The 23,740-nt window shown below is 41.0% G+C and overlaps 2 protein-coding genes across 2 annotated transcripts in view; both read left to right on the top strand.

Annotated features, from left to right (window-relative positions):
* The window catches only part of LOC146494591 (cytosolic sulfotransferase 2-like), a 10,059-nt gene extending 5,158 nt beyond the window's left edge, over positions 1-4,901 (top strand). The window contains exons 2-8 of the mRNA XM_085146950.1: positions 1,397-1,535; positions 1,665-1,793; positions 2,176-2,276; positions 2,888-3,014; positions 3,116-3,213; positions 4,196-4,370; positions 4,466-4,901. Of these exons, the coding sequence (XP_085003076.1) occupies positions 1,397-1,535; positions 1,665-1,793; positions 2,176-2,276; positions 2,888-3,014; positions 3,116-3,213; positions 4,196-4,370; positions 4,466-4,578 (882 nt within the window). The 3' untranslated portion in view covers positions 4,579-4,901. The remainder of the gene's footprint in view (positions 1-1,396; positions 1,536-1,664; positions 1,794-2,175; positions 2,277-2,887; positions 3,015-3,115; positions 3,214-4,195; positions 4,371-4,465) is intronic.
* A 1,587-nt stretch (positions 4,902-6,488) lies between these two features.
* LOC146494593 (uncharacterized) lies at positions 6,489-10,793 on the top strand. The gene is made up of 2 exons (XM_085146009.1): positions 6,489-6,668; positions 9,772-10,793. Exons 1-2 carry the CDS (start codon positions 6,489-6,491, stop codon positions 10,726-10,728), a joined length of 1,137 nt encoding a protein of 378 aa, XP_085002135.1. The 3' UTR covers positions 10,729-10,793.
* The last annotated feature ends 12,947 nt before the right edge of the window (positions 10,794-23,740 follow it).

Here is a 23,740-nt window from a genome sequence, read left to right on the forward strand (position 1 = left end):
CACTGGGAGTACTCTGGCTTGTGGCCCCCTCGTGGCTGTGTTGATTGGTGATATATATATATATATATTTACATTTTATCCCAGTCATTATTGTATTTTATCTTTCGTGCAACATGTTATGATCCCTGAAGCCATGGCTCAGAGGGACCTAACATATGAAATGCCAGCGCGCTTTTATAGTTCAACAAATATTTAATAGTAGAAAAATAATTACATAAAAAGACCGAGATGGGAAGCTGGGGCATAAACAAACAAAAGGGAAAGATCATCAACCAACCAGACACTTGGCGATCGGGATTCTATATTAATCCCCAAACTACTATTAGCAAAACTAAACAAAAAGAACCAAAACCATAAACAAGATATCCGGATCCAAGTAACAATAACCAGCACTGCAACAGCAGCTGCAAATTAACGCTGGTGCTGATGGAGATGAGAGAGAGCGAGGGGGGGGGGAAAGAGAGAGCTCTTGTTCTGCTTTTTCAAGCCTTATACAAAATTTGGTTAACATTTATAGCCAATCAGCGATTGAGAAAAACCAGCGAGCCGAGAACATGGCAGAAAACCAGTATCAGGATACATAGCACAACAAAACAATCAAACTTCTTGTTTTTCCTGTTTGATATTTTTACTGGCAAGTTTGGATGAACTTATTTAACCCCAATCATGTGACTTTATATCACTGGTGCATGTGTTCATATTTGAACTGTCAGACTCAGTATGAATGTAAGGGTACAACAGTCTGCGTAATTCTTCGCAGATTTCCAGGACGCTGTGCAGCGTGTGTGCTACAGCGAGTGTTACGCAACAAGCAGACTTCTGGGAGATCCGGATCCAGCCCAAGTGTAATACTAATCATCACAAATACACCAAGCTGTCAGCTGTGCACGTTTTAAAATGTGCAAAACTTTTTATTTGACATATCAGTAAATGAAAACAAATATATTTTTCTAACATGCTGCTAAAGTTAGTTCAGCTTTTACAAAGAAAATGTTAAGCTCATTCACTAAGTGCCTGAGTCACTGCTGAGATTCCGTTTATACATGTAAGCGACCATCCAAGCTTCATAATCACTGGCTGCCAACAATAAACATGCTGTATTTTTATTTACACACACACGCACACACACACACACACACACACACACACACACACACACACACACACACACACACACACACACATAAACATGTTTTAAACATGTTTTAAACATGTTTTCAAGTCCCATCTAAGATTTAATTAGTAATAATAGATTCTTTTGTACATTTCAGGACATATGATGTCATGGAGTAAATTAAAAATGGGAGAAATGAACTTGGGCAACAACATGTAGGCAGGAAAAATGTATAAAAAAATGTGACCCATATAGGATTTTAAAGGCAAGTAATTTCCACAGATGGAGATGCCACCTCGGCCAAAACTATATGACTTCCATGGAGTCTCCATGACCAAGATGTTCACTGACAACTGGGATAACATACAGAACTTCAAAGCAAGACCAGATGATATTGTCATTGCTACTTACCCTAAAGCAGGTACTGATGTGTTATGTAATCATGTGGAGCTTATGTAATCATAATACTTTTTGTTTCATAAACAATTTCCTGTTGGTGTCTGAGTTGATAGGTTTACAGCTTAACAAAATGTATTCATTTCAATTGCAGGAACCACGTGGGTCTCTTACATGCTAGATCTTCTGTATTTTGGGCACATGGGTCCAGACCGTCAGACATCCCTCCCTATTCATGAACGGGTGCCCTTCCTGGAGCTCTGCGTACCTCCTATGCTTATAGGTTGAACTATGTTGCCACTCTGAATTTAAAATACACCAGAATAAAAAGCGCTAGGTACCAAGTTTATGTATGTATACTCAGTTCATTCAGAGGATTATTGCAAGTCACCAGTTTTTAGAAACTGTGCTGAAAACAGGTTTAACCTGTTGCATTCTGTTTGTTTGCATGCATCTTTCTCTGCCAAATGCTGAAAAGGAAGCTACAAAATGTAAAAGGTCCTAAAAGGTAGCAGTTTTATTAGTGTGTAAATGTGTTAGGTGAATCAGAATATCTCAGAAACACCTTAGAATTTTTTAGGCAATCGGTTTTATTGTTCTGTGGTATCTAAATAAGTCTAATGTTGCATGTTATCAATTGCAAACTAATCCTTCTTATCACTCAGGTGCAGAAATGGCGGACAAACTTCCCACCACTCCTCGTCTCATTAAGAGTCATCTACCAGTCCAGTTTATGCCCAAGTCGTTCTGGGAGCAGGGCAGCAGGGTAAAAGCTATGCACAAACACCCACAGCCAGCAGTGGAGATTTATGCAAAAAGTCTCAGGATGCCCTTCCAACTAAGCATTCATCACTGTTATTTTATAAATTATGTTATAAATAATGTGACACCAATAAAAGAGTTGCACACTCAGCTCAGTCACATCATAGCCAGAAGAGCTGGAAACACCAGGTTACTCTGCCAGTGAAGAAAACTGGTTTTTAGTGTCAGAGAAAGCAAAAAAAATAAACAAATGATGTGATGCTGCCGGGACTCTCCCCCATAGTTGAGGCTAAGTTAGCATCATATAGTTATTTTGGATTGTATTTTATTGATATTTCATTTTATATGAATAGCTTCGATTGTTGTCATTAGGTTTTGTCAAATTTAATGATTCAAGCAGTAGTAGGAATGAATGGAGCGAGGTGGGGGAATGTTAGGGAGGTCAGGTCGATCTTACTCTCTCTGCTGAATTGTCACTGCTTTAGTTTAAAGTTTGTCACCCCTGTGAGTGCTCCCACTGATTTTGGGGCCCCAAACAGCTGCTTGCTTTCCTGTAAGCCATTGAAATTTGCAATTCATGAAACCCTGAGATTATTGTGTTGTCTCTTTCTGTAGATAGTATATGTGGCCCGCAATCCAAAGGACAATGCAGTGTCCTTTTACCACTTTAATCGGATGAACAATGCTCAGCCAGAAGCAGGAGAATGGAGCACCTTTCTGCAGGATTTCATGAAAGGAAAGAGTGAGTTCAGTTTAGTTTTAATGTAAAAGAATCACAATGCGATCTAATTTCCTGTCTGTATACTTACTAATATTACTTTGTATATTGATCTGTGGCCTCAGGGGTTTTTGGCTCATGGTATGACCATGTGAACAGCTGGTGGGAGAAGAAGCAAAGTTATTCAAATCTTCACTACATGTTCTATGAAGATTTGATTGAGGTGCGGTGAGTTGGGCTAACATGTGTAACATTTGTTCTTCATGTTTAAAATTGTCTTGACTTTTTCCATTTACATGTTTTAATTGTTCATATCTCTTAGAGGCTATGTTTAAAAGCCTTCAATAATGTTTCTAGTTATAAATGTAGTGGTTTGAACAAACAAAACACAACAGGTGCTATCTGTAAAGACGCCAAGCGGAGACACGCTGAACTCTGTTCCTGGAAGGAGTTAGATGATAACAGAAGCAGGAAACTAGTTGGCACACTTTGTGCGTGTCACAAATTTGTCACTGAGTGCTTTTAAATAAAACCGCATGATCCATTTGTTGATGTTACATGAGAAAAATTATCTTTAGACGACAAAAGTCAAAAAATAGAACAAGGAGCTACAACAGACTCTGAAAGATCAGCTGCATCCACTTTAATTTCAATTCAATTTTATTTATACAGCACAAAATCACAACTACAGTTGCCTCAAGGTGCTGTTATTGTAGTACTCTTTGGTTTAAAAAGCTATTTGAATAAGCATGTATCCATCACTGCACTCATGCACTGCTTCAAAGAAACTTTTTTAGTTGTGTCTGAAGTTTGAGGCTGTGTTTCTTCCATTAGTGTGAATGACAGAAAATAAGAGCTTTTTGTTAAGTGGAAATGCACACAAAAGATGTAACAGTATTTCCTGTACAAGTAGTAGCATGAATCAAACTTATTAAAGCAGTAGAAAAGAAGTGTATATTTGGGCCATCACTGTATCAGTCTTCTCATGTTACTCCCTGAAGAGGATGCAAGTAAATATCTTTTCCACAAAGACACCAATGACTTCTTTTAATTCAGAATGACTCTCTATAAATAACAGATTTATTCTTTTTTTTCTTAAACACCAAATCCACAGTGATGAATATAGAACTATAGACCCGAAGGACAAAAACAATTGTTGGGGTTCCTTTAAGAGTAAGAAATATTTTCAATATTTTTGTGAACAGGACTGTGGACAGGAAATAGACCGACTGTGTTCCTTCCTTGGTATTTCTGCTTCAGCTGAAGAGAAGGAAAGAGTCATAACCAGTGTGGCGTTTGACAGCATGAAGCAAAACAAGATGACCAACTATTCCACAGTTCCAGTGATGAACCAAGAGGTTTCTCCTTTCATGAGAAAAGGTACAACTGCATTTTTTTTTCTTTATATCTATATCAGTGTGTGCTCCATTTATCATTAGTTTAATCAAATATTCTAAATGTTTTGCCTTCTCCAGGGAAAGTTGGTGACTGGAAGAACCACTTCACTGTGGCCCAGAATGAGCAGTTTGATGAAGACTACAAGAAGAAGATGAAGTATCCTGATTTAAAGTTTCGCTTTGAAATTTAGAGTCCTGGCTGGGTGTAATATAGTCCTCAGAAGTAATATGTGATTAAATATTTAACAAATAATCAAATTATAAGTTAAAAAAAAAAACACAATTTCCTTATATTGTGATGCTGATGTGTACAAATAAGATCATTAAAACAAATCTTTATTAAGAATAAAGATTCTCTCTCTCTCTCTCTCTCTCTCTCTCTCTCTCTCTCTCTCTCTCTCTCTCTCTCTCTAAACACACTGTGACCTCTTTGCTCATAAGCAGAAATTTAGTCCTTAGACGTAGCTATGGTTTGGATATTTCATATTTTTATTGATATGTGATACATCTAAAAGAGTCCCGTGACACAGCAGGTTTCAGACTGTAAACTTTTAATTTTCTCACCACACTGTCCAGGGTGAGGCAGAATGCCTTTCTCTCGACGTTAAACCACGTGTTTAATTTGATTCTTTGATTCTATGAGTTTCCAGTGATGTGACCCCTCATTTTCTTTATGTTTCGCTTCCAAGCAGCCAGACTATCTTGTAATTTTGAAGAGATCTTGAGCAGTAGTTCTGTTGTCTTTCTGGAAGTATTTTATTGGACATCAGCTACTGAGGAATGTGTTTGTGTGTTTTTGTTTTTTTGTTTTTTGATGTTTGACCGCTTAATGCTGACCTGTGAATTATTCAAGTATTAAAAAGCCATCTAACTCAAGGGATAAAACAGTCTTTTGTCTACAGATAACTTATTAAAGAACTGATCAGAAATTGTATCTGTTGGCATTTTGTTACTAGGAGCCTCTTCTTTTATGCACGCAAACACCTATGTAGTCAATTTCTTTAGCTGAATCTACCAAGTCTTCAAATGAACACTAGTTATATCTAGTGTTCACTCATACAGGAGAGTGCGCCATGTGTCTTTAACAAATCTGAAGAAGCTGGACATGTGAAGGTGTGTCATCTGTCAAAAACCCAAGGAAGTGAAACAAGGAAAAGGCTGTGGTATGCCAGGTGTGGCCAATGTGTATGGAGGAGGTCAGGGGAGAGGTACAACAGTGAGTGTCTACAGCCGTGTGTGAAACAGTGCCGGTTCTGTCATCATTTGGCATCATTTGGCACTGCGTTTTAGCCAATGCTGTTGGAGATTTATGAACACAGATAAATAACATCAGATTCAGGGAATGGATGTAAGCCTTCCTCTTTCACTTCAGCTCTAAAAGTGAAAGAGTGATGCCCCCTGGTGTTTGTGGAAAGTAATGACCTCCTTTTAAAGAAAGCTCTGCTGAGATGTCCTTTCAGCTGAACAACAGGAAAGGGGCTGCTGGAGGGGAGCCACAGTGAGGCCAGACATTTCAAAATTAAAGTCAGTAGAAGTTCCCCACTTTGTGAAAACTTCATGTGAATAGTTTTACAATTCTGTTTTCAGGATTTCATAACCTGTGGTACAGTACATTACAGTTTTTTTTTAATTGGTTTGGCGCAGTTTTCACAAGCAATTGGTACATTTTCAAAACTCTTAGTACTTATATCACAACAGATCATCAAAAGTGCACCTTTTTCAAACATTTCAGCATATTTTCAATTGTGTTAGTACAATACACATAATGACAAAATATCCTTTTCACTACAAAAAATAAGTGTTTCGTCTAAATAAATGTTTCGTTCACAGTTACTGCCTTTCATAATGTTATCACTATAAAATTTCTGATTTGCATCTCTTATTATTCAGTTTAATACATTTTTCTGTCATTTAATTCAACTGATCTTAATGTTTAATCAATGAATCATTCATTATGTCCATGGATTTTCAACTTGACTGATTGTTGTCTGGTCATTTGTAAGTTCCTTTTGAGAGGAACAATGTCCGGGTGAAACAACTGCGTTCAGAATATATTCAGGTACAACACTAAACTGGCATGCAATTGCGGTAACAGAGGGTGATGGAGCTGGACGCTGCTGTGAATCATCACAAGTATATTTTTGTTGATGAGGCCGGTTTCAATCTGGCAAAAACTAGACGCAGAGGACGTAACCTTATTGGTCAAAGGGCTACCATCCAAGTCCCTGGACAACGTGGGGGGAACATCTCAATGTGTGCAGCTATATCTGAAGATGGTGTGGTAGGCAGTAGACCAGTTCTAGGGTCATACAACACTGAACACCTGATAGTTTTTTTTAAATGAACTGGAACAGGCCTGTCAGGGAGAAGACATTGTTTATGTTGTGTGGGACAATGTCAGCTTCCACCATGCACAGCTGGTTCAGGAATGGTTTCAAACACACCATATTCCCCTTTCCTCAACCCAATTGAGGAATTCTTCTCTACGTGGAGGTGGAAGGTGTATGATCGCCATCCCCATGAGCATGTCTCCCTTCTTCAAGCCATGTGTGAAGCTTGTGGTGATATAACTGCTGAGCAATGTCAAGCCTGGATTCGTCATGCCAGGAGATTTTTCCCACGGTGCCTGAACAACGAAGACATCCACTGTGATGTTGATGAAAACTTATGGCCCAATGTTAATGACCGGCTTGATTAATTGTGTAAAAGTGATAAAAATAAAAATATATTTTGCTTAGGTAAATGACTTGTTTTTTTTCCTCCCTTTTTCGTGTGTGTGTGTGTGTGTGTGCGTGTGTGTGTGTGTGTGTGTGTGTGTGTGTGTGTGTGTGTATATATATATCTATATAGATAGATAGATAGATAGATAGATAGATAGATAGATAGATATTGCCAGAAAATTCTATTTTAATGAAAATCTAAAGTTTATTGAACCATCTTAAAATTATATATGACTTTTAATTTATATCATATTTGCTACATCTGGGGGGAGGGGGGGGGTCAGTTACAAACATATTGTGCAATTTATTTAGGTTTTTCAGGGAGAACAAAAAAAATCACACTTATAATTTAGAAGTCTCAAAAACTCACCAAAAAATATTTGTATCAAAAATCACACACCAGGTGTTAAGGAGTTAAACACTATAATCAAAACAAATTTTATCACGCTATAAAAGTATTTTCACAGATGTTTTAATGTTCATTGCTCCTCTGTTGCAAAAAGAGCAACAGCTAAATTCATTTTGAATCAGTAGATAGTCTGCGGTCCTTCCCATCCTGAATAGTCTTATTTGTAATATATTTCCCTGGAGTGGTGCAGATGGTACATAGTACTTTTTGAACTCTGTCACATCCTGTAAGCAGTGTTGGGAAGGTTACTTTTAAAATGTATTCCATTACAGAATACAGAATACATGCCCCAAAACGTATTCTGTAACGTATTCCATTACGTTATTCAATGAGAGTAACGTATTCTGAATACTTTGGATTACTTAATATTTTATCATGCTGTTTACAACTACATGAATGTACTATTGCTGTGATTTATTACTGTTACTGAAGGTCAGCGGCTCCGAACCGTAGTAAAGGGACCTCTGGCTAATAAGGTGGGTTCTGTATCGGGCTCGTAGCCGAAAACTAGCTTTACTTTGTTGTCTGGGTCAACTTTGCTAGTGAGAGACAGAGAGAGGCGTTGAAAGGCTGCTCCAACGGAACTTATTGTTTCAGAGGAAAACACGAACACGGTGTACAGTCGAGTTTTAATAGCTTACTTACAACTGGGCTCGTCAGGCACTCTTCTTGGCTGCAGTGGTTATTATTATATTTACATGCTTCCAGCTTTTTGCTCGATGACAGCTCATACTTTTCCTTTTTCTCCCTCCTCGTGCTCACAGACACATAACGGGTATGGCAGTCCATTCTCCCTGCAGCACGGACTACACTGCCTATGATGCTACATTCTTTAGAGCTATACCGGTAGCATTCTGCCTATTAGCTTAGCACAACAAAAAGGCCTCTCTCACCCAGGAAACACGCAGAGAGAGCGTCACCCTGTAACCATGGCAACCGTAACGCTGCCGCCTGGAACAACAGAACGTAGCTGTCAAGCAAAACCCAAACAGTCCTGAGCCGCGACAATATGAAACAGGGAAGTACCGCCGTGTAATCCATTTATTTCAACAAAGTAACTGTATTCTAAATACCACCTTTTTAAACGGTAACTGTAACGGAATACAGTTACTCATATTTTGTATTTTAAATACGTAACAGCGGTACATGTATTCCGTTACTCCCCAACACTGCCTGTAAGGCAAAGGAAACACTGAACATCTGCTGCAGTGCGTCAGGTACAGAGTTGAATTTGGACTGTTTATTAGAGCAGAGCACAGATAAAGAGCTTCCAGGTGAGTTAACGCTTATTTACTTTTCTAAATTACATAAGGCTAAATACATAATTTACAGTCTGTTAAATTTGACTTAAAGCAAATCTTATGGTGACCCTTAAACTCTGTAATTGAACAATAAAACTGTTGGTACCTCATATCATAATAGTGTTGGCCTTTCATCACTACGTTCATGTGTGTGTTGTGCACTTGAAATTTTATGTTAATAACCTTTTTCTACACAAACAATCAAAGTGACATCAAACAATATGAATGAAGGTGTTAGATACTTTTTGATTAATAGTTCTGTTTTCATTTAACCGATAATCTACAGTCATATTGCACATATCCTCTAATGAAATCTATGGCTTTGTAGGTCAGATAACAAGCTGTATAAATGGGATCTTCCAGCTGACTTCCAGCTTTTGACCAGTTGAATAAAGTGTAGTAGCGAATTGGTGATCTCCTGAAGGCAGACTTCCTCAGTTAAATATTATCTGCCCCTACCAGATTAACTGTCCTGCTTCTTCTCAGGGTGGGGACAAAGTGAGAGGTCAAGCTGTAAAATTTTAGCCAAAACCTGGCCTGTTTTTCTGTTAATCTATCCTTTTGCCGCTGTTCTCATGTTTTCAGGTTGAGGAGAGTCCACCTGTATTGACACACTAAAGCATACATTTAATATCATTTTATTACTTTTTCTTAAGACATTCAGTCTCTAATTCCTCTGTTTTCGTGTTACAACGTCTCTCACCAGCTCACAAGCTATAATCAGACTTCCTGTTTGACGCACACACACTGCAGTTTGCCTACGCACACACTTTTCTCTCAGACTTCCTCTTTCTCCCACACTCTGCTATGTACCTACATAGTGTTATTATTATTTATTTATTATTTTGTACAAATCACACAGAATCACTCAAATCCAGTACTCACAACATTCACACACTTAGAATCACTCAAAATACACTTTCCTAAGAGTATTTTATGAAACATGCTTTTTAGAATCAGAAAGAGGAAGTAGAAGTAGGAAGTAGTAATGTTTACATCCCTCCGAGGGCCGACGCAACAGCTGCCTGTGAGAAAATACACACAGTCACAGCAAGACTTCAGACACAAAACCCCGAGGCTTTCATTATTATATCTGGAGACTTTAATCATGCCACACTGGATTCTACTCTGGCTGCTTTTCACCAGTTTGTGAATTGTCCCACAAGGAGCAACAGGACAATTGACCTACTGTATGCTAATGTGAGAGATGCATACAGAGCCACCCACCTCCCCCCACTAGGGAAGTCAGACCACAACCTGGTTTACCTACAGCCACAGTACACACCCCTCGTCCAAAGACAGCCTGTCACAACACGCTCCATCAGGAGATGGACCCCAGAAAAGGAGGATGCTCTGAGAGACTGTTATGACACCACAGACTGGGACGTGCTTCTGAGCCCACATGGTGAGGACATAGAGGGGGCGATAGAGGGGGCGACACACTGTCTTACAGACTACCTCAACTTTTGTGTGGACACGGTCGCCCTTGCTAAGACGGTACGGTGTTACCCTAATAACAAACCGTGGGTAACACAGGAAGTCAAAGCTGTCCTCAACATGAAGAAGAAGGCTTTCAGGAGCAAAGTGAAGGAGGAGATGAAAGCAGCACAGCGGGAGGTGAAACGCTGCCTGAGGGAAGCAAAGGACACCTACAGGAGGAAGGTGGAGCAGAAGTTGGAGAGGAACAATATGAGGGAGGTCTGGAATGGTGTGAAAACCATCACAGGCCACAACACCAAGAACAGCACAGTGGGGGGGACTGTGGAGAAGGCAAACGAACTCAACAACTTCTTCAACAGGTTTGACCAGCCCACAACCCCCCCCCCCCTCACCACCACCACCACCACCCTCACCTTTACTACAGAGCCCTCTCCCCACTCTCCTACCTCCCTCGCTTCCCCCCCTTCCTGACACTATGATGACACACCCCTCCTCCAATCCCTCTCTCAGCAGCAGGACATCTTCCCCCCCCCTCCTTCCAATCATCTCCCAGTGTCACAGTGGATCAGGTCAGGAGACAACTGAGGAAGCTTTGCCCCAGAAAGGCAGCAGGCCCGGACAAGGTGTGTCCTAGGATGCTAAAGGCGTGTGCTGCTGAACTTGGGGAGCCGCTACAACGAGTCTTCAATCTCAGTCTGCGACTGGGGAGAGTGCCCGCCCTATGGAAGACATCCTGCATCGTCCCGGTCCCCAAAAGGAACCGGCCCAATGAGCTGAATGACTTCCGACCGGTGGCACTGACGTCACATCTTATGAAGACTCTAGAGCGGCTCTTCCTCAACCTCCTCCGACCACAGGTACAACATGCCCAGGACCCACTACAGTTCGCCTACAAGTCGGGTGTCGGAGTGGAGGATGCCATCCTGTACCTCCTGCATAGAGCCCACTCACACCTCGATGGGGGAAAAGGCACGGTCAGGATCGTGTTTCTTGACTTTTCCAGTGCCTTTAATACCATCCGGCCCTGTCTGCTTCAGGAAAAACTGAACAGGATGGAGGTGGACCCCTGCCTAGTCGCTTGGATCTCCGACTACCTCACCGACAGGCCACAGTACGTCAGGCTGAAGGACATCACGTCTGACACTGTGGTCAGCAGCACAGGAGCACCACAGGGAACTGTGCTGTCCCCTCTTCTCTTCACCCTGTACACCTCTGACTTCTGCTACAACTCTGAATTATGCCACATTCAGAAGTTTGCAGACGACACAGCCATCATGGGGTGTATCTGGGATAATCAGGAAGAGGAGTACAGAAGTCTGGTGAGGAACTTTGTCGCATGGAGTCACACAAACCACCTGCAACTCAACACCTCAAAGACTAAGGAACTGGTTGTGGACTTTGGGAGGTCCAGAGCAGGTCCACTGCCGGTTCAGATAGAGGGAGAGGAGGTGGAGGTGGTCAACAAGTACAAGTACCTCGGGCTGTGGGTGGACAACAAACTGGACTGGTCATGCAACACAGAGCACCTGTACAAAAAAGCCCAAAGCCGACTGTACTTCCTCAGGAGGCTGAGGTCTTTCAACATCTGCAGGAAGCTCCTGAGGATGTTTTACCAGTCGGTGGTTGCTGGAGTACTTTTCTATGCTGTGGTGTGCTGGGGGAGCAGCACAGCAAAGAAGGACTCATCCAGGCTGGAAAAACTAATCAGGAAGGCTGGCTCTGTGGTCGGCATGAAGCTGGACACTCTGGTGACAGTGGCAGAGAAAAGGACAATAAAGAAACTGCTGGACATTATGGACAATGCTGGGCATCCTCTGCACACGGCCATAAACAACCAGAAGAGTCTGTTCAGTGACAGGTTGCTTCTCCCAAAGACAAGAACCAACAGACTTAAAAACTCCTTTGTCCCACATGCCATCAGACTGTTTAACTCCTCTCTGGAGGGGAGAGGGAGGGGAAACAGGAGGACAAAGGAGGGGGAACAACTAAGCTGTAGTGCCTCTTCACTTCACTTCACTGTGCAATACCTTTTGTGCAATACTTTTTGTTAATAATCAGCGGTGCAATAGACTCCATACTTGAAATGTGCAATTCACTTGTATTTTTATTTTTATTTTTATTCCTATTTATTCTATTTATCCCCTTTGTATATTTTATCTATATATGTCTTTGTATTTATATATGTGTATATATATATATATATATATATATATATATATATATATAATATTCTGTAACTCTGTAACTTCTGTCGGTGCTGTGCTTTTTTGGAAACCAAATTTCCCAGAGGAACCCACCCAAGGGATTAATAAAGTTTTATCTTATCTTATCTCTTATCTTAGACAACACCCAGTTAAGTGCGTATGTCCTCTTAAAAGAGAAGAGAAATAAACACATATGGGACAATTCTCCCCATCTTAGACAAAATGTGACCTTAAATGTCCTTTTCTAAGTCATGTTCTTCTCTATACACAACTCTTGGCCTCCAGGGCATAAAACTTTTTACTTTACCAGAACTAGACCTAATCTAAATCCTGTCTCATTCACTGCTGAAGTTCTAGTTCAATGAACACGTGTCGCAGTTTAAAATTAAAAGAGGAAGTAACTCACACTCAAGAACTGTGTGTGTGTAACCTTTGGACTTATAACTCTGATATAAGTCCACACAGTGCGCCGACTATGGAGAACCTGAAAGTTCAGTTTGTTTGTTTTTTAATTCTCTGCACACTTGAAAAACTGTTTCTGTCATTTATCTGCCCAAGAACTTCATCAAATGGACCTCACCAGGTCCAGTACTCTTCAGCACATGTATATCACTGCAGCCAGTGAGGATTTAAAAACAGTTTCTTGTCTCAGTGCACCCAGTATTAACTTATCAGATGGACCGCAGCCAGTCCATCAATATCAACACAATTGTGTATCCCCATGTACACAACTTATTCTTCACTTGTATCACAGCACATCTAGTAATATCTTCAGAATTACTTCATCATAGTAAACACTGATTTTCCTTTAAAATCAATTTACCATTATAACTCAAGATCACAGCTGACTCGATTCTCTGAAATCCTGAGTCAGTTAAACACCTTGTTCAGCTCAAGGTGTCCTTTTCATCAAACTCATCGGAAGTAGACAGCGCCCAATTTAACTGCGCATGTTGTTACTCAATAACACACACACAGACCCAGACCCAGGGCAATTCTTCCTGGATCATTTATCAACATTCAAACCGACACAGTCCGCATTGATTATTCTTCTGGACCTAAGCGGATCCACCAAAATTCATGTAAGTATATCAACCATTCACCAATTTATTTCTTTTCCTCAGACCACGCCGGATCTGTTAATATCAACAACGCTGCAAACTCAGAATTGTACAGCTGATTCTTCCCTTCCGACCGCGCCGGATCTGTTACTTCAGCACAATGAACACTGATTTTCCTTTCTGACTCGATTTTCTGAAATTCTGTGTCACTTAAACATCCTGACAGCACCAAGTGTTTTCTGTCGGACTTCCTCGTCCGAAATTACTCTTTTTGCTCACAAATAAGTGTCTCCCAAAATGATCCTCTGATCATAACTATTCCTGAGGCCACAACTCTCAGCAGCACCACCTGAGTAAGGTCCCCTGGACCACCTAGAAAACGTCTTTCCTAGGGAGGGAATTCTTCAATTCCGTTACTAAACACTTATTGAACCATAAACTGACCAATAAACTCGTATATTCTTCTTTATTCTTCAACTACATTGGTCTCTTTTCTCTCTTATTTCCTTAAAATGACATCTCATGTTACTTTTAGCTCAGTACTGTTTTCTACGAACACAACACAACACAACCCTACTTCAAAGTTCCACTTTCATTACTTCAAAACTTTACTTTATTCTCAAAAATTTCGTTTTACCACTACTGAGCCAACTTGATAGTTAATATCAGATCCAACCTTCGACCACATTTGTTCTCTCTGTTGCATGACGAACCAGGCGGAAACACCAAATATTAAACCCCGATTCTTTTGTCCCCATGACAGAACAGAGAAAACCGACTCATAGTGTGTTAAAATATTGATATTTCTTTTATTCAATCATCTTCCGGAAGAGAGAGACCTCTGCACAGCTCAAACGCCAGTTGCAAGAGCTCTCCAACATTAGAATCATAAACTGTGCTTCATATAGGTGTTATATTGGTACTTGACACGTCACACAGTCTCAAACATTGCTTATATGGCAAGTTCCTCATTTCAGTGTCTTATCTATTAATATGGCTGTGCACTAAAACTTCCTGTTTTTCAGTCTGGCTGAGCACTTAGTTTGTGAGTTAAAAGTGGCCTTGCTCTACAAGCCTTTATTAAAGTACATAAAGCAATATAATGAGCAGATACACATTAAAAAATATTTCTCTTATCCCTAACAGTTGCAAATGCAGCCATAAAAGTAAGTACAGTACCCCACGTGACTGCATCCAGCTGAACATGGTGAACCAACTTAACTTAACCAAAAATGACCCCACGGGTTGTTTTTCTTCAAAATCTTTAAAATGAAAAGTTGTAATATATTCATATTCCAGGTATTCCTCATAAAATATGTTTGTAACATGAGGCCATTTGTATTTTTATTTATTTTTTCATTAATTAAAAAAAAATGCAGTTTTTGTATCACTACCCCACTCTTCCACAAGTGGGGTCAAAAATGACCCCAAGCAATTCCTATGGAATCTTCTATGAAACTTTCATTCTTAGCAACTCTGACTGTCCCACTTACACTTCTGATAAGATAAGATAAGATAAGATAACCTTTATTAGTCCCATACGGTGGCCCCTAGGGACAAAGCACGTACAAACTCCAAAACACTTGCAAACTCCAAAACGCTTGCAAACTCCAAAACACATGCAAACTCCAAAACGCTTGCAAACTCCAAAACGCTTGCAAACTCCAAAACACATGCAAACTCCAAAACACTTGCAAACTCCAAAACACTTGCAAACTCCAAAACACTTGCAAACTCCAAAACACATGCAAACCCCAAAGCACATGCAAATTCCAAAACACAACGGAAGTGCTCCAGGACGCTAGGGGCAGTGTTGAGCTCGATTTGCAAAATAAACGGCAAGTTTGTCTGTATGGGACGGTCTAGTCTCCGTCGCGCTTCCCAGGTTGCCTAGCAACCATGATACTAACTGGAAACGTGTCATACAACAACATATTTTGTTCATTTGTTTGTTTGTTTCTACAAGAGCTTTGTGTGATTTGATAAGTATCTGAGGCTGAGACCACAGGACAGTAAAACATGATTTTTGGGCTTCATTTCCGTACTGAACAGTCATTTAAGATTAGTTAGTAAATAACAATTAGCTAATGTTGTTCATGAGACTAAAATCATATCACTTTGGTAATGTAAATATAATATGGCCAATATTATAGTTATTATATTGATCATTATTAGCTATTACAGCAGTGAACATCAACTCTGTGTCAAATACTGAGCCTCAGTACAGATTCAAGTTGCAGTTATTTATATGTCTTATCACCTTAAATCTTCACTCAAAGACAAGTATCTTTGACAGTGCATATATAGGTGTATCATATATAAGAGAGAAATGGTGTTCCTTCAGTATGTTGGCATTACTAAATTTGGCTCATTGCTTACATACATGTGTAAAAAGAAATTGTATGAGCTGTGATAACTGTTTCTGATAAAATGAAGAATAGACTGATATATTGAATATTCCTTTATTGGGTGAGAAAATCAGACCATGTCATAACTGCTTTAAGTCATACAGAATAGATATCAGAGCCTTAAACAGGCTGACTTCTGCTAAATGGGTCAAACTGGGCAGAAAGTATACAAACACATAACATCCTTATAGAATATGATGTAACACTATAGATCAACTTACCTCAGAATATATAAAGCATATAAAAATTACAGCAATATGATGCAACAAACACAGCAGTGCTACTAATCCAAAATACTCAAAGCTTCATAGAACTGAAACAAACATTTATTTTTAGGTCCATTCAGCTGCTGATACATACTTTAGGTTTCTGAATATTAAACTTGTTTCTGCCTTTCATAGTGTGTAACTTGAAGGCCCTGAGTACTTTCTCCCACACTGCAAACATTGGAATGATAAAATTATTTGAACATTACCTAATAAGACTGATTCAGGACAGACAGTTATGTTAAACTTTCCTAGCAGTCCTTCACAAACAGGGAACAGTCTGTCTATTCTCTCCATCTGTCAGCTGCTGCTGGCTCTTCCTCCTCCTCTTCCTCACACACTGCTGAGTTTGTCCTGGTGGATCATCGGGGGTGCAAAGCCTCACAGATGATGTGCAGCAGTGGGTCCCTCAGTGTGTCCTCACTCTGGACACTTGCAGTTGTCACACATGGAAATCAAATGTGTGATAAGCTGCAGGATTCAAACACAAGTGTAACTTATAAATACATGTTCATACTTTTATTACACAATCAGAGAGGAAGAAAAAGAGAGAGAGTGCAGGACAGACAGGTGACAGTCTCAGGTGTATACACTGCTACAAAACAGCACAAAAGAAGGAGGATTGTGTTATTACGAAACAAGAAGAGTTCCCAGATGGTACAGTGGACACATGTGTGACTCCTGTGATTAAAGCATCTTTCTTTCAGCTTAACGAGTGAACCGTCAGCTCGTTCAAACACACGTTAAAGTCCGTTTGGCTCGACACCACCAAACAGAGGCAGCAATATAACATAGCTAACATTAACAGTGCAGTGAATCCTGCTTGTGCCGTGATATTCAGGACTGCAAACCGAGCAGCATCACTGACTTTCAGCTTGTTGTGTTTGTGGATATATGACTGACTTTAATTATCCATAAAATCATCACATTCTCTGTAAGATTAAAGTCAACTATTGAACGGCGTATATTTTGAAGTAAAGGCTTTAAAACCAAGTTAGTACAAACATCGCTAATGTCACATAACTTTCCCGACATGTGGCCAACAGTAATGTTTTAATGTTCTTCATTATAAAAACATTTGCGCATAAATAAGTGACATAATATTCAGTACTTACTTCTGAAAGTTTACTCTTCGGCCGCTCCGCTTCCGCCGTTTTTTTTCGGCAAAATTATCCACACCACAGCCGCGCTATGAAATCTGGGATATGTTGGGCCATGAAGGCTACACCGACCCATCCTTAAAATTCAGGGAAATTAAGGACGCATTTGAGGGCCGCATTTTGAGCAGCCTTTGAATTGGGACAGCCTTCGTCGTGTTGCTGTGACGTAATCGGCCTTAAAATGCGGCCTTTAAGGCTGCAGACCCCAAATCCGGTCATTGGTACTTCCTGGCTTGTGTAGTTACTAGGTAACAAAAGCTCAACACTGCCCCTAGCGTCCTGGAGCACTTCCGTTGTGTTTTGGAATTTGCATGTGCTTTGGGGTTTGCAAGTGTTTTGGAGTTTGCATGTGTTTTGGAGTTTGCAAGTGTTTTGGAGTTTGCATGTGTTTTGGAGTTTGCGTGTGTTTTGGAGTTTGCAAGTGTTTTGGAGTTTGCAAGCGTTTTGGAGTTTGCAAGCGTTTTGGAGTTTGCATGTGTTTTGGAGTTTGCAAGTGTTTTGGAGTTTGTACGTGCTTTGTCTCTAGGGGCCACCGTAGTCCCACATGTGGGAAATTTGTTTTGTCACAGCAGGAAGTGGACAGTGCAAAAGTTATGAAGCAAAATTAGAATACAATAAGAATAAATACAGTACACAACTGTACAGAATAGAATAAATAAAATACTATATACAGTTGAATAAAATAGAATAAAATATACAATAAGAAAAAAATAGAATACAAATGCTATATACAACTGAGTAAAAATACAACGATGCCAGAAAAGATTATTGCACATTAGTGTTATTGCACATTTGTGGATGTGTTTGATCAGTTAAAGTCTTTATTGTGGAGTCTGACAGCAGTGGGGAGGAAAGACCTGCGAAATCTCTCCATCCCACACCGTGGGTGCCGCAGTCTCCCACTGAAGGAGCTGCTCAGTGCTGTCAGAGTCTCCTGCATGGGGTGGAAGATGTTGTCCAACAGGGATGACAGCTTAGCCGCCATTCTCATGTCACTCACCACCTCCACTGGGTCCAGAGTAGGGGTGGGTTTTTATAATCGATTTATCGATTAAAATCGATTCTGGCTTGGATTACGTAAAATCGATTCATTAAAATCCTGAATCGATTTTTTAATATAAATTTATTTTGCCCGAAATGCCAGAATCTCAGGTGAAATCTCACAAAATTTCAACAACCACCAAACAGCTAAAACAGTAAATGAGAGCAGGAACACGGATTCTGCACAAAGACTTAAACACACAGCGCAGCCCGCGGATCAGAATCAGTTAGATGTCGCCTTTCTCACAGTCGGGGCTGAAAGCCGACAGCCCGCTGATTCTGATCTGTCGGCGGGTCTGCGCTTTGTGTTCACGCCCTTTATGCGCTGATTCTAAAGCTGTTAGTTTGATGTCTCTCCAAACAATATTGACCGAACCAGCAGCAAAAGAGGATAACTACGCTTCACAAAAACATCGTCATGTATTCACTCTTACTTTTACTGTTTTGCTTCGACCACGATGCACAGCTCTCTCTCTCTCTCTCTCTCTCTCTCTCTCTCTCTCCCCTCTCTCTCTCTGTACGGTTTTCTGCATTATTCGCTTGCTTGTTACGCACAAGACTACCGTTGTTTACAGCGCTATCGGCCGACTTTTTTTTTTCTGTTTTATATACTTCCGAAAAGAAAACCTAATTTCTGCCGTTCAATGCTGAACAAATTTAAACTTTTTAAAATTATGCAAAATGCAAAATGCTTAGCCGTGTCTCTAATAAAACCGCTGTAACTTCAGAGGTAATGTTCATATGTTGATTAATGGTTTTCTTTCGTTTTTGATGTACTGCAGAATATTTTTATAAAATCCCAGGCCAGGAAAAATCACCTTCATGTGTTTCTGTGTTTTATCTTCAGCTACTTTGACACAAAGGCATCTGCTGTGACGCTCACACCTTTGATAAAGTCTTGCGTGTGTCAGCTTCCTTTTTATAGATACAAAAATATGTAAATGTACTAATCTGAATTATAATATTTCTGACTGTCAAAATTTCCCAGATTCAAATCGAAGTGAATCGAATCGAATCGAATCGAATTAAATCGAATCGTGGATCGAATCGATTCTGGACCTTGTGAATCGGAATTGAATCGATTCTAAAAATCAGTGACGATACCCAGCCCTAGTCCAGAGGGCATCCTAGAACAGAGCTGGCCCTTCGGATCAGCCTGTTCAGTCTCTTCCTGTCCCCAGCAGAGATGCTGCCACCCCAGCAGACCACACCATAAAAGATAGCAGAGGCCACCACAGAGTCATAGAAGGTCTTCAGGAGTGGGCCCTCCACTCCAAACGACCTGAGTCTCCGCAGCAGGTACAGCCTGCTCTGCCCTTTCCTGTAGAGGGCGTCTGAGTTATGAGTCCAGTCCAGTCTGTTGATCAGATGAACACCAAGGTACCTGTAGCTGTCCACAGCCTCAATGTCCATACCTTGGATGTTCAGTGGTTGCAGTGGCGAATGCTTGTGCCTGCGGAAGTCTACCACCAGCTCCTTGGTTTTACTGGCGTTGATCTGGAGGTAGTTCAGCTGGCACCAGTCCACAAAGTCTTGGGTCAGTCCTCTGTACTCCTTGTCGTCCCCATCAGTGATGAGGCCGACTATTGCAGAGTCATCAGAGAACTTCTGCAGGAAGCACTGGGTGGAGTTGTGGGAGAAGTCTGCAGTGTAGATGGTAAAGAGGAACGGAGTCAGAACCATTCCCTGTGGGGCCCCCGTACTGCAGACGACCCTGTCCGACACACAGCCCTGAGTCCTCACATACTGTGGTCAGTCGGTGAGGTAGTCCAAAATCCAGGTGGTGAGGTGATGGTCCACTCCAGAGTTCTCCAGCTTGTCCTTCAGAACCGAGGGAAGAATAGTGTTGAAGGCACTGGAGAAATCAAAGAACATGATTCTCACAGTGCTTCCAGCGGTCTCCAGGTGAGCGAGGGAACGATGTAGGAGGTGAATGACGGCATCATCCTCTCCAATGCCAGGCTGGTAGGCAAACTGAAGTGGGTCCAGTGATGAGCTTACCAGGCGCCGAAGCTGAGCCAGGACCAACCGCTCCAGTGTCTTCATCAGGTGGGATGTCAGAGCCACCGGCCTGTAGCTGTTGAGGTCCTTGGGGCGTGAAGTCTTTGGCACTGGTACAACACAGGAGGTTTTCCAGAGCTGTGGGACTCTACCCAGCCTCAGGCTCAGGTTGAAGAGGTGCTCCATCACCCCACACAGTTGGTCCGCGCAGGACATGACGACCCTCGAGCTGATGCCATCTGGGCTCGCTGCCTTCTTGCCATTAATCCTCCTCAGTTCCCTCCTAACCTGGGTGGTTGAGAGAGACAGGCTGGAGTCTTGTGTTGATTGTGTATTGGATGCTGTTGTTGGGGGTGGGGAGGAGTGGATCAGGAATTAATTTTTACACAGTAACATACATGATTTATATTCAGGGCTGCACATAAGTGGTCTGCAGGTGCGCATTCGGTGTCAAAATAAAAGTATTCCAAGAAATTCCGAGAATATGCGCTTCTTTTGTGGTGGAGGAACACCAAAGTAATTGCTTACGGAGCTTACTTCTTCGACATCTTTAATCAGAATCAGAATCAGAATACTTTATTGATCCCTGGGGGAAAGAGTTCTGAACAAATGTCTGTCCTCCTCCAGATTATCTTATGTACGCAAACGTGCGTTCCAACTTCTTATCTGGTGCGTGTCTTTTTTATTTTGACAGCAAATGCACACCTGTGGACCATTTATGCACAGTTTTCTGTGCATTTCAAACATTGTACTTCCTGATGTTTTTTTTAAATATCTAAAGTAACATGGCTGCTATGAGGCCAGCTAGAATCCCTGTGGACCTTGCCCTACAAATGATCCAGGACAGATGGGATGAAAAGGCCATCGGAGGCATTGACTCAGAATCGGACATCTCAGATATAGAGGACCCAGACTACTGTCCCCCCCACTGAACAAGGCCAGTCAGACACAGAGGAGTCCTCTGATGAGTCCTCTGAAGGGGAAATGGATATTGAGTCTAAGAGAATGAATTAGACGAATTAGACGGCCAGGGCTTGCACCTGGGTTTAGTACTGTCTCCCCAATAGATGCATGGAAGATGTTCATGTCTGATAATATACTAGAAGAGGTGCTGACATGCACAAACATGGAGGGACATGAAGAGTAGCCACAGACAGGGGAAAAGAGTGGAAAAATGTAATCAAACAAAAGCTCCTGGCCTTCATTTGATTGACCACTCTTGCAGGAAGTGAGAAGAACTGGGATGTACCAGTAGGTGTGCTTTTTGGGAGTGTTGTGGAAGTTTTCCACTTAAATAAAGCCTGCAGACGAGTGGTGAGCGGTAGCTAACATTCTTTAATCCAAGCACACAAAGACAACATACGAACAAGCTTGTGGAGCCCCCATGGCCGCGGGACAGACGGTCAGCAGAGTCTCACTGAGCCTAGCATGGCTCTCAGTTAAATACCTTCTCCAGGAACAAAGGCAGTACACAGCTGTTTCACACCTTAAGGTTCACACTCCCTTGCTACTTCCCAGAATCCTCGAAGAGACAAAAGACTGGTCCTCTGGAGTTCCTGTTTCCCCCCAACATCCTTGCTACACCCCCTACCATTTGTCTTAAGTATGAGTGTCAGACATGTTAATACAATAACATAATGTGATTAATACCTAAGTGAAAGAAATTCCTATACAGGAGTCCTCTGCATAACCCATTGTACAAGGCCACTATGTCAATTCAAAGATTTAAAGCTATTCGCCGTTTCTTGCACTTTGATGACAAGAGGACCAGAGCCTACCAACTGAAAACAAACCGTATGGCAGCTTTCCGCTACATATGGGGCCTGTTCATGGTCAACTGCAGGCAGAAATTCATCCTCAGTGATTGTGTTACAGTGGATGAACATCTTGTGCCTTTCAGAGGGAAGACCCAGCTTCTGCAGTATATGCCGAGCAAGCATAAAAAAGGGATACAACTGATACAAAAAAACTGCAATTTCTTAAAATTAATGAAAAAATAAATAAAAATGCAAAGGGCCTCATGTCACAAACATGTTTTATGAGGAATACCTCAAATATGAAAATATAACAACTCTTCGTTTTAAAGATTTTGAAGAATAACAACCGAGTTTATAGCAAAATGCATTGATTTTATTTGGGGTCATTTTTGACACTCTTCCCCACTCGTGGAAGAGTGTAGGTATTGGTAGGTTGTGCATCCAAGGGTTAAACTAACTGTTCACGTTAGAAAATGATCAAAGAAAACGTGTGAAAAGCCTTTGTCTATGATCAATGTCGATCAATACCAAACTTAACTTGCAGACTTTGTTTGATTTTATCTTTTTTTCCTGCTACAGTACCTGCCACCATATAATAATGTCCCACTTTGTCCCACGTAAACATATCTTTGCCCCATATTTAGTTTGCAGGGACATGACCACCGTTATATGTTTTAAATAAAGTTTGACTAAAGAGGGGAAAAAAGTTAGTCTCCTTGGTCACCTTCCTCCCGGTGTTTCCTGGACTGTGGAATCTGCACAACAGCTCTGTCTCCTTATTTGGAAGAAGAGGTTGACTGTTTTTGGTAAAGAGCCACAATGATGGAGAACTGAGGATCACAATCAGTTGGCAGCTTTCTGTGCAGTGACCATTTTACTCAGAAAAAATACTGACTTTTATTGGAGTAAGGTGAGATTCGCGGATCCGCTGTTACTGGTGATCTACCTCCAAGGACCCCCTCCCCGATGTCTGCTGCAGTATGGTTACTGAGTTTAAGTTGTCTTCTTTGCTACACACATATGTATATTTAGTAAAATAGTCCTAGTCCACAGTAAACGTTTCATATTTGGATCAATATAGCTATGGGAGGTATTTAAAAAAGGCTTTATGAAGGGTTCCAAATTGACGCCCCCGGGGTTACAGTACTAATCCTCCCATTAACCCTCGATGAAAGTGGCCCCAGTGGTATTTTCCACAGTTTGCCTCCATAGTGCGGTATGTAATCAAGGCTTAACGTTAATGGTTATGGGGTCTGCAGCCAGGCTTCTGGCTGACGTGCATACTGTCGACCAGCTCCCCCTAGCGTTTCAGAGTAGAGGATGCTCATTCTCTACAAAATGGAAAAACATGCATTCTTATACTTAATAATTCAGTTAATTAATTTGATAATTTAATTCATTTTTCACCATTAAATTTTGCCTGGATGGGCATAATGCTATGGAACGCCAGGACTGACATAATGAATTAATTAAATACACCATTAAATAATTATTTAAATGTGTCAATAATTAATTAAAATGTGAAATAAATAAATAATTAATTAATTAAATGTGTCAATAATTAATTAAATAAGTCAATGAGGGG

The sequence above is a fragment of the Neolamprologus multifasciatus genome, chromosome 20, assembly GCF_963576455.1.
Source record: "Neolamprologus multifasciatus chromosome 20, fNeoMul1.2, whole genome shotgun sequence".
In the NCBI taxonomy this organism is placed as follows: domain Eukaryota; kingdom Metazoa; phylum Chordata; class Actinopteri; order Cichliformes; family Cichlidae; genus Neolamprologus; species Neolamprologus multifasciatus.

Excerpts from the sequence above, each read along its gene's own strand:
- LOC146494593 (XM_085146009.1), top strand. The coding sequence starts at position 6,489 with ATGGAGCTGGACGCTGCTGTGAATCATCACAAGTATATTTTTGTTGAT. Across the intron at positions 6,669-9,771 it reads CTATATCTGAAGATGGTGTG|AATCAGAAAGAGGAAGTAGA; the intron begins GTAGGCAGTAGA and ends CATGCTTTTTAG.